Genomic DNA, 12,022 nt, shown 5'->3' on the forward strand with positions numbered 1-12,022 from the left:
TAATAGTAAGAGAAAGGAAAAAGTTAAAGTTAGTAAGTTTGCTTTCCTGCAAATTCACCTCTGAAAGCTTTTGGTGTATCAGCTCTAAATCTCAATATGTGCTCAAAGAATAGCAAAGCACCCATCAGAACAAACAAAGACTGTGACGATAAACAGATTTTAATTCAAGTCATGTTTGGGGTTTTGGGGTTTTTTTGTCGGGGGTGGGGGGCAGTGGTGGTGGTTGGTTTTTGGTTGGGTTTTTGTTGGGCGGGGGGGGTTGGGGGGTTTGTTTGGGGGGGGGGGTTGGGGGGTTTTTTTTTTGGGTTGTTTTTTTTTTTTTTTAAAGACACACATACACACACTCTGACCTAAATCTAGTGATCTCCCCATTGCCCCCGTTCTCAGGAGTACCTTGAGGGGTTGAAAGGTGACTATGGAGCTGGAGGAGCTCTTCAGAGCCTTCTCTGAAGGCCCTGTAGTCCCTTTGCTCTTACTCTGTGATTACAGTATACATTCTACAGAGCTGATGCATTTACTAGTTTCCTGTCTACCCGGAGAATCTACAGTGTGCTCTTAATCGTTACCAGAAAAAGTCTTCCAGCCTAAACCCACTTGCCCTCTTTTATGGTGAATGCACAAATTTCCTCCTTTCAGAAGGAAAGACAGATGCTTACCTGTGCATCTTTCCTGCACAGCATACATGATGCAATTGAAACTCTGAGAAAGCATGGTACGCATTGCTCACATGCAGTATAGGAGAAGAGACAGAGGGTAAGGAGAGGAAGCAACATGAAGTCAAGGCTGGAGCATACAGCTCTCCTTTTCCCTGGCACTTGAATGAGCCACATGTCCTGCTGTGCTAGAAAGGTTGTCTATGCTAGAAAGGTTGGCCAACTCTGAACAACATAATCCAATTAAAGGATTCCATGAAAAGATTTCAGTCTTAAAATTCATTAGTAGTTTATTCTTGGGGAAAAAAGTATACTGGCCTATACCTTTCCAACGAATGTGTTTGCCACTCTTGTAACAACAGGTCTAAAAATTCAAAGGAGCGCCTAAAAAGACAGAACAAAAAGTTATAATTAATACTCATTTTTCTAATGTGCTTGTGGAATAAACAGTAACTCTATTCTTTCTCCCTGTGGGAAACAAATACATAAAACAAAAGTATGTTTATCTGTCAAATAAGGACATTGGTCGCCTTATTGCAAAGTTAAAATATTCTGTATAGAAAGCAAACATGCAGGCTAACTAATTCTAACTATAAAAATAGATGTGGTTCACTTAACCATCTATTGCTCAATTCACGTTATTACACATATGCCATGTTAGTTTTATTAGCCTCAAAATAACAGACAAAAACCAGAAGTTTAAAAATTGTACAAAGTATAAAATCTTAACATAAAAAAATCCCTACTTAAAAATTTCAGCTATTAAGTCACAACACTGTATTTCTATGTCAGTGTACTTCTGTCCCAAACACTATTCCCCTCCTTTCACCTCTCATTACCGAGTATGCAGCATAAAAGAAAACATGAGACCATTAGTACAGGGCCCTGCACACAGAGAGCACTCCTAAAGATTCGCTGGCACTGTACAAAGTTATGTAACAGTATTCATTATTAATTCAGAATTCCTGACAATTTAGCAAACAGCCATTAGCAAAAAAAAATATGTCTGAAGCCAGACCCTGGTGAACAAATCAAAGCGACTCAGACTAAGAAGGTGCAGATAACAAGTCTTCAAAAAGGCAGCAGACTCTATTGCCTGGAACTACTACTTTTTCTGATTACGTTGCATCTCTGACCTGTTGTGGAGGCACAGATTGCATTTTTGTTCTGCCCAAATCCTTTGGACACCTACTAGGCATGGCAAGAAAACCTGAAAGGCTTCTCACTATTATAACCAATCTAGTTTCTCTTTGTCTTTTCAAAGGAATGAAGTCAGTATGAAAACAATGCAATTTTGGCCACCTTCACTGACGCTCACTGGATTATGAACTGCAGCTTCAAAGCCACCTACAGTCTAGTGTTCCTCAGCAAAGCAGTGGTAACTGGAAGCACTAAAGCCCTGGGAGTTGTTCTGCAGTCAAATGAGAAGTTACGACAGGTCAGAATAATCTGGGTTGAGATAATAAATGCCTCAGATGCAAAGACAGCTTAGGCTGAGAGCAAAGAGTTTAGATGCTCAAGCTCTTTCTTGCATACACAAAACTGTATCACTCTCAGGGCTAGTGTGGGTCCAGAAACAGCGTTAACTGCTTTCGTGAGATTCTGTGCAGAAAATGACACACTGTCAGAAGTGAATTAATTTTGTCAAGAGCCAATCCAAGTGTTCAAGTATCATGTTCTTGAAAAAGGCAACATGCTGAAGATCCACCTCGGTTGTTAAACATAACACCACATTGATCCACCTCATCCTATCTAAGGCAGCAACCCCTGTCTCAATCCCACAGGCTCCAGCACGGTAGGTTTATTATTTTGGGCACAGTATCAGACAGCCGAGCGCCATGCATTCAAACCTCACTGCACAAAAGTTAAAGTCCTCCTGGCATCAGGAGGGCAAGGTGCTGGCACCCACACTGCATGTGGTATGCTGTAGCGCTCCGACAAGAGCTAACCTCACTAGGCCTGCCAGGTCTGGCCCTAACAGTAACTAACAGGCTCAGGCTGGTTCTCCACAAAGACACACATCTCCATTTCATGCTCTCCCCATGCCTCTTAATACCTGTGCTGTTTATTCACATTAAACGGAGCAACACAAATTGAACTACAGCTTCTTATTATTCCTTCTGGTTTTAAACTAGCAGGTACTTTTTCCAACAAGCGTTAGGAACATTTTAAATTAGAATAAATTCTGCAGGATACAGTGTACGTCCCCCAATATTGCAGAAAGTACCATTCTTCAACATCATCCAATGTAGCTTTGCAGAAATTAATTTTGTAGTTTATTGGATAACAGAGTTATGTGTATTCAGAGTCAATGGCCATAAAACTTCAAATCTGTTTATTTTCAACAGATGATCATCATAATTAAAAAGTAACAGCTTTAATAATTTGCTATTTATAACGTACTCACCTTCTAACTGCAACTGATTTTGAGGTACAGTTGCTTGTTATTAAAGGTATGAGTCGTGGCACATGAGTATGCTAAAAAAAAAGGACAAAGTAATTAATGACAAAAGCATTCCTGAATTTGTACTGTACTAATTAAGTTAAACAGAATTAGCAACATAATAAAAACTGCAATACTTTAAAATGCTTACAGAAACTAAATGTAGAATACTATTAAATAAGGCGCTGCTGCTAGCACATCAATTGACTAAACTTATTTTTTTCCAAAAGGTCAAGCAAAGACCACTTCCAATGCCATCAACAATCACATCATGATATGCAACATTTAGCTGTCAGAAGTCATATATGAAGGCTCAAATGTAACTGTCTCCTCAAAAGAGCTGAAGGTGGTGCTCTTTTAGTTTTGCCACAGGAAAAAAAAAAGCAGTAGGCATAGCAGTCTTAAAAATCAGAGGTATGGAGCAAAAAGTAAATCAATCAACGTGAAACTATGGGCATTCTTTTAGGGATCAAAACAATTAGTGCTACAAAGACCAAATTCCTTTTAATGCAAAATATGTCAATAATATAATAAAAGCATTGACATGTAATATAAACAAGCTTATGCATATAAACTATATTGAAACACCTAACATCCTCATGGGAAAAGAAAACTCTTGAACTACCATTTAAAGTGGATAAGATGAACCACAGTTAATCCAAATGCAATACTTCAAATTCAGAATTAAAGCAGCCTTACTTCAGCTTATCTTAACTAATTGTAGACACAAGTATTAACATTTTAATTCCAAGTAAGAGTCACATGTTTCAACAGATCTATCTTCAGTTCATTTCTTCATTCCTGTCTTGATTAAATACATAAGATAACTTCTAAAACAGTCCCCAATACAGAGTGAAACTGTACACTATTTAAAAAAAGCTTAAAAAATACAGTATGAACAATTCTTAGTATCTCACAGATCATACCTTCTCCTTAGGTTACTGTTGCAGGATATAAACATTCAGATCACCAAAAAAGCAGAGAGATAATTATCAGCTCTCAGACTACTGCCAATTTCAGAATTAGGAGGGAATTAATCCAAAAATCTGGAAGAGTCTAAGAGTTGCATTTGTTTGTACTGATATACTTTTAAACGGGGTTTATGGATTTTGTTTGTGTTTTTCATAGTTTTCAAACTGAAAAGTGGCATATGACTGCCAGAAAGGGAACAATAAGCAATATCAAGGGAAAGAATAAAATGTTTTTACAGATGGAGAAACCTGTATGTTCCAAGTCTGTGGAGCTATTGACATTGTAATTTCTAGAAAGTGTTCTGTAACGGAATCAAAGCCTCAGGCTTGCTTTCATTCAGCTTTAAGACTGCACATTTCATCTGCTACTCCTTTGAAGCTGTAAGATACATGCTTCCTCCCAACCCACATTGCAGGCCAATTGCCCAACCTGAATCCCACCTCCCTCTGGAAAAGATTTTCTGCCACCATGCCATCTCATCATGACCCGCCCCCCATTTTTTTTTTAAATTAATTAGTTTTTATTTCCCAAGAGTCAAGAAAAAGAAATCAGACTACAGTATAAGAACTATCTGGCGAAGAAATACGCAATCCAATAAAGGCACAGAGATGAGATGGAGCTCTTCAAGACCACTGGTATAATACAGCCTCCCCCTTTTTACATAGACTCACTCTCACAGCAATTAGATACTAAAGCACCAGGATCTGAACTGGCTGTCAGTGGATTCTGGTAGGAGGTTTTGAGCAAAACACTGACTCCAAAAGCTGCAATGGCTTGGGCTCTGAATATTCAACTGATGCCACACTCCCTGACCAACTTTCACTTAGTCCAAAAGACAGAAGTCAAAGGAGTGTGGGGCTGCACTTTATTTGATATCTATTTCTTTCTTTTTCCACTGAAACCTGAATTTTCTGTTAGAACACCTTGCATAAGCCATTTATTGGTTGGGTATTTGAACACTATGGATAGAATCTTCTTCCTTTTGCACCTCCAATCTAGCATGTTAAATTACAGCTAAGAATAACAGACATTTAAACAAAATCAGGGCAGCTATAGCCGATGTGTAGACTTGTCTCCAACTGAACTGAACCAATAAAGCCAATCTAATACAATCGGTGAATTTTTATTTCATGCTGTTTTCTGGTGCTTGATTTGGCTCCTGTAAACAAGAAGACAGGGTTAGTTTCTTACATGCCTGAGCTCGTCTAACAGTACAGCAAAAGGTACTCTTCTACAACTTTAGTCATCCTGTGTAAGGTGTGTTCCTTCCTCCAATCTCAACTCTGTGCCATTAGCCAGCTCACAGTCTGGGCAAAAAATGCCAATGGATCCTGGCCCAACTGCTGATGCAAAGGCAATCCAGAAGTCTCAGAGCACATTCTCAGAGGCATGGGTAGACAGAATAAGTACAGATGCCAAAACATACTGAGGATGGCAATAAAAGATGTGAGTGATTAAACCACTTAGGTTTCCAACAACTTACAAAATTAAAACCACAGATGAGATCATAGTGAATAGCAGTAAGTGTCGAGCATTAAGAATACAGCAGCTTTTACTGTAGAAACCACAGGCAATCTCCCGCTTTATTTGAAGCACAAAGATATCAGCACAAGTCCCAAAAATCTAGCTAAATATCTTGCCTCAGACACCAGTCAGTACCAGATGCTTAAGGAACAGACAATAAAAAACAGCTAGCATGCAGCATTCCCCTCTTCTACATGCTATAGCTTTAAGGACTCAGCTTAGAAAGTTCCTAAACCTGAGGATTAAAATCTCTATTGGACTTTTCTTCCATGAACATGTGCTTTCCGAACTGATCCACATATGCCCGGCCTCTTCAACATTTTATCACTAACTCCATGGTTCCAATTTTTTTTTTAAATTTTTTTTTGTAAGAAGAAATAGTTTTGTGTTTGTTTTTTTAAAAAAAAAAAAATTCTTACTAGTTTCTTAATTACTAGTGTAACTTCTGTCTTTTCCAGAAAGGCAGTTAAAAGCAGTTACCTTTTGGAATACACTTGCCTTTTTTACATTAACACATTACCAAAAAATTACGAAAACAGACTTGCTTTTCATACCTATTCCACCATCTTTACTACGGTAATGCTGCCAGTTGGTTTCAATGATAAATAATATTTGTTCACCTGTGAGAAAAATTACTTCTCCATTAAAGACTGATTTATAATCCTGTATTTCAGAATTGTTATTATCTCTGCTAGGAGCCACTGCCTGAATATTCCTAGCAAGCAAAGCGAGAGAGGAACACCTACCCGAATAATGAATCTAATGGCTGCGCACCCAGAAGTTGCCATCACTTTGGCGCTGTTGGGAACCAGATTAAAAAGAGTAGGCACAATAGCTTCAGCGCCATGATCAAACTTGTTTCCCAGAACAGTTGAAAGATGGCTATTTAGGAAAAAGAAATAAAACTTGTTAATAGAAGTTAATTTCTTAAGTCTTAAAATCACAAAGTTCCTTGTACATTTTAAAGATTTATCTTTCCAAACAACAGAATCCCTTAATTTCATGATTTTCAAGTCCTTGCCTCATTAGAAATGAGGAATTTGTGGAACATTTTTGTCACTTAGCAAACACCTTAAGAGGCTGAACATTCATAAATTTATTTTGTAATGAAAAACAAATACCACAGTTTGAAAGGCTAAAATTCTCATGTCCGCATAACATATCACAGTATTTCTGCTTTTTAACACACTTCGAGATTCACAAATCTAAAATATTATGGAATCTATTGTTTGAGATTTTTTTCCCTTTGAATGGAGGCAAAACTACTGAATTTATCATAATTCACCAACCATAAAATTCAACTCCCTTGTTTATTAAAGGTTATGCTTCAATTTTAACAACTACGCAAACACATATAACACACAGTAATTGAACTGTTCAGTGGTAATGACAAATGCTTCTTCCATACAGAGAGACTATATAAAAAGAATTTGCAGTCAGCAGCAAACAACACATCAAATATATCTAAGTTTTAGGGATCAATAAAAATTCCAGGCTTTTAGGCCTGGATGAGGACATTTACACAGTACTTTTACACTACTCCTGACTTCATGTTAGGACAGGTTAGTACTATTTTCTCAAAGCCTCAATTTCCCTAGCAAGGACAGTTATATGCTCCAACAGATCCTCATGGTCTGTTCAATCAGGAGACCAGAATAGCAAGAGTGAACTCTGGGGTGTATCTGTTCCAGATGGCCACTGAAAAACCAGTGGTTATATTAATGCCTTTCCAGAGGAAAAAAAGCCATTGAATAATGGAAGTGGGAAAGACTCCTCTGGTGTGAAAATAAGGATTTTCCCCCCCACCCTTAAATTTAACAAGAGTCCCCAAGATGCTAAGGGTTAAGATCTTGTTTCTGTTTAGCCACAGCTTCCAAAATTATCATGGACATGAAAGATACTATCTCACCAAAATGTACAATGTTCAGGCCACTAACAGGGCAGCTCACTTTGTTATTACAAGTAGTCACAGTAAAGTCCTGTGCCAATCCCCCAAGCATAGGTGCTCCTAAGACTAGCCCCCCATATTACAGCAGTACTTACAGCACTGTGTATCAACTTGCACTAAGTACTCAGTGTAACGATGGTAACTTGTTCTTCACATACAACCTGTTACAGGATTATCAACTACATATATCGCCTAAGAAAACAAATTTATTTAAATACTTCTTTTTCTCTATGGCTTCAAATGCTGACTTGACTCTTTATCAGTCATAGCATATAGCAGTCCAACAAGATAATCTTTCCTGCAACAATGATAAACCATCTTTAAGTCAAATTCATACTAAAATCAAGCAATGTACACAAACACACAGAAACTATACTTACGCTACAGTAATGCATGCTTCTCTAACCACTTGGGATCTGAGATCCTTGGCCGACAGCTTGAAAGCACCATCCAACAACCGTAAATGCTGGAAAAATCCATCATACTGTGCAGCTCCAGCAACAAGCAATGACCGAACTTTCTTCAGCTAAAAATTTAACGCATTTAGTTTAGGACGCTACCAATATGCATTTCAAAATAAAAAAGTAACAATCTCATTGCAAAAATGTACTTAGGTATGTCTTTAAAGCAAAGCATCATTTTGAAATCCATGGCAGTAATTTAAAAAACTGTAAAAAATTTCTATTACTTAAATTCTAGAGCTAAAAAGTCTCAGATCCCAGTCTACAAATACATAATTCTGTTCGCTTACCTGTTTCCAAACACTAAGATGCCATAAACTTGATTTAAAAAAAAAGTAAATGCTACATACGCACAAACATTTCCATCCTGCAAGTGAAACTTATCATAGCCACACACAAGATGTACTACTGCTAGCAGTTTACCTGCTATCTGTAATTCTGCATAACTGTCAACTGAAACATACATGATGGCTTTTAGAAAAGCTTCCACTTAAACGTCAGCAAAAATGTATTTCACCCTTTGTAAAATCCTTGCTCAAACTTATTTGGTACACAGAAATTCAAGGTTTAAAAATTATAATGAAAGTGTCTTTTGTTATCTGGAGTGTAATTACTTCAAGCAAAAAGATTTTAAAATATCTAGCTGCCTGTGCTTCATGAAATACACCCACCCAAACCTGAAACCAGATAAAAAGTTTACCGCATTAGTTCGTTGATCCCAATCATGTTTGTCATCTGAGAGAATTTCCCTGATTTTGTTCAACGTTTCTTCAAGTTCTCGACTAGAATAAATCTAAAGTATTCAAAAAAAAAAAAAATCAGACACAATTTACATTGTTAATACCCCAGGTAAGGTGATGAAGGAAAAATAGCTTAAGAAAACTGAAAATACAATTATAATTCTGAAAATCTTGCCCCAAAAAGTTCCAGAGAACTGTGTAAGAGGTATAAACAGGCATTTTAAGGCAAATCTTTGAGGATATCACCAAGTAGTGAACATTCATTAAAAGAAAAGCTAAAGAATCAACATTTTCCTCAAGATTTCACCTTTTGCCTTTGTGATGAGCTAATCATATCCCAAATTTTATTAACTCCATTTTAAAAAACAATATAATTCAGTATGAGCAGTGGCTTTAGATAGTCTCCTGCAATATTATTGCAATTCAACTTCATTTTCATACTCACTACTATAATGAAACTCAACCAAAAGATTTTAACCTGATGCAACTCTTTTGGGGCAGGGACTCTCTTCCGCATTACAAAAGTGCATGGCTCTGTGACGATGTAACTGGGCTGCTAGTCAACACTAAAATAAAAATTTGTCTGAAAAAAAAAATAATTTAAAGCCTCAATAGCTTCTATATATATTACTACTCCAAGCCTACCATTTATTAACTTATGCAATCAGTAAATAAATGTAAAAAGCAGCCTCCATTCAGTACACAGTAACCCCAGCAAAACTGAAGCCTGACCAATCTAATCATTCATCCGTCGCTATTTGGTAATGCATTAATTAATGCATTTATTGGTAACTGTACACATACAACAGTGGATTTCCAAAGGAAAAAAAAGAGCTAGTCATGAAAAAATATTATCAACCTTAGAAATAGACTGACTTCCCTTCTATTCTCCTGGACATAAGCCACAGGATACTCCTTTCTGATTCCACTGCATGTGCAAAATTTAAAGTTTTTTTCTTTTTTTCCCCAGATTAAGAACTAAGTTGAAGAGGATATGAAGCAAACTACTAACTACAAACTTGAACTGGTCAGAGCTTTTTCAAAAATGTATTTTCAGATACAGTTTTCCATTTTTTGGATCAAAAGTTGTTCACATAAACACCTTGGGCAAAACCCTGTTGCCCATACGCAGGCATCTGGTGCCACCAGAAACACATCCAAGACATCCACCTGGGGCTGGCAGACATGATTCAGGGCTTCGAGGAGGCTCGTACCCTTCTAGAGTGAAAGCTGGAGGTTGGTCTAATAATTTATGTAGCACCTGAACAGTAGTGCCTGATGCTCCCTCATTGTTTATTTAAGTCCAAGACATAGTTTTTGTATGTGCAAGAGCACAGAGCATGTAGAGGAAACAAGGACGAGTGGTTAGGACACCTTGCTTTGCACGAATTGCTGAAGAGTTTTGACACCAGTCTCTTGAACACACTGTTCCGCATGCATATGTGCATCTTTTATTTTATTGTAAAAAGATTTAGGAACGTCTTTCTTCTGTTCTACAGTGAAGCTGAACGCATATTTTCTACAAAGTATCTTTTTTCCTGGGCAACTTGCAATTACTACAAGAGTTATTCCAAATACAGTCTAGTTTTCCAATTTCCTGAGCCAGAAATGAATTTAACTTATAATAGATGGGGGACCTTGACTCTATTGACATCTACTTTTGTTCCAGTGCTTTAACAGAACATGGTTATGGAGGCCTCTGTATTTCATGCTGGAATATCGAGGAGGTGGCAGACATTTATGCTCTAAAACACCTGCATATCTGGTTTGTAGGATAAACAGGGTAGGAATCACTTCAGAAACAGACGAATTAGTACTCCCAGGTCAGCTTCACCATCATGCAGAAAATAATTTCTGAATATGCCTTACCAACAAACCCGAAATTTTTGTTACCGCACAGCTGTGTAAGCTTTTCCAGGGTACACTGTGGAAGCAGCTTTGCAGTTCTATAGAGGGGACACAACTGCATCCATAATAAACAAAAAGCTATTCCTCATGATTACTGTTTTCTTCATTAGAAGTCAATAAACATCTGACATAACTTTTCTTAAAAGAGGAAGTGATTTAATGAAAACAGTGAGTCCAAGCGTAACAGACTTTCTACTCCACTGCCCACAAAATTGGACATCAAGTTTTGTATCACCATTTATTATACTTGTGCATACTGGTAGTGTGTAATACTTTTTACACAACACTGATTTACTCTAACAGTAATTCTACAGGTCCCATATTATTAAGAATAAATATTACATGTCTCAGTAAGCATTCTTATCAAATTGAATTTCTATTATCAAAGAAAATTCTTATTTTCCTTTTAAAAGTGGAAGGGAGTACTCACTGGTTAACTAAAGATGCAATTTTGTATTACGATGACCCTAATGCCATCAGAATTCCTGACACGATTCAACCTCCTCAGGCTCCCCTTTACCATCACCCACCTTGCCTTGTCTCCTTCCCAATTCAGGGCTTTAACATACAAAAAGCTAACCCCACAAGAGGAAAGGCAAAAATTTCTCTGCCAACTGAGCAGTCTATGCCAACTTATCACAAAGAAGTGCAGTGCAACAACAAGGGAAGCAGGATCATGCCCTTTGGTGGCAGCTAAGTGAGATCTGTTTAGTGGACACTCAAAGCTTAGTCTGAAGTTCTAGTCAAGGTACAAGTACCATTTGTAAGCTCTCTCATTGAGTAGATCCTGAAAAATGGGACATGTTTTATTGTCAGCCTCTGTGTTATCAGAGACCATGTGCTGTAGTTACTGCCACAGGATTAAAACATGCTAGGCAATAGATAAACACAGAAGCAACATGTACAATGGGTTTATGTCCACTCCACTTGAATGCCTAGGCAAAGAATGTAATTTTTTCTTTAATTACCTGGCACAAACAGAATTGGATCTATGCAATTTCTGCTATTCCAATTGGCACGGTAATAAGGAATTTAATAAATGGCATAATTTTATTTTGTCATGAAAATAAAACTGTAATTCCACTGAAAAATACCAAATTGTCAAGGTTGCCCATACCTATGTTAGTTTCAGAGGAATAAAAGGTAATATTTTAATAATTTATTTTCTCCTTGCCCTTGATTAAGTATGCTTTTAGAATGTCACGATGAAATTCTGCGTTCAATGACATGATACACTTTATTTTGTTCAGAAGTTCCCACATCAGACTTTAATAAAAACAAATAAATTTGTTTTGAAACACACATTACATATTAATGGGAGTTACTCCTAATAACCTGAATACATAATTTTCTTCAATTTAAGCAAAAGCAAA

At 37.2% G+C, this 12,022-nt stretch overlaps 1 protein-coding gene across 1 annotated transcript in view; it reads right to left on the minus strand.

Moving 5' to 3' along the window:
- Window positions 1-12,022, minus strand: part of CLASP2 (cytoplasmic linker associated protein 2) — an 82,378-nt gene that overhangs the window by 55,568 nt on the left and 14,788 nt on the right. The window contains exons 4-8 of the mRNA XM_009695037.1: window positions 8,702-8,794; window positions 7,921-8,066; window positions 6,339-6,474; window positions 3,061-3,131; window positions 978-1,037 (exon numbers count right to left, since the gene is read on the minus strand). Of these exons, the coding sequence (XP_009693339.1) occupies window positions 978-1,037; window positions 3,061-3,131; window positions 6,339-6,474; window positions 7,921-8,066; window positions 8,702-8,794 (506 nt within the window). The remainder of the gene's footprint in view (window positions 1-977; window positions 1,038-3,060; window positions 3,132-6,338; window positions 6,475-7,920; window positions 8,067-8,701; window positions 8,795-12,022) is intronic.

This window comes from Cariama cristata, unplaced genomic scaffold (genome assembly GCF_000690535.1).
Source record: "Cariama cristata isolate BGI_N322 unplaced genomic scaffold, ASM69053v1 scaffold4042, whole genome shotgun sequence".
Taxonomy (NCBI): Eukaryota; Metazoa; Chordata; class Aves; order Cariamiformes; family Cariamidae; genus Cariama; species Cariama cristata.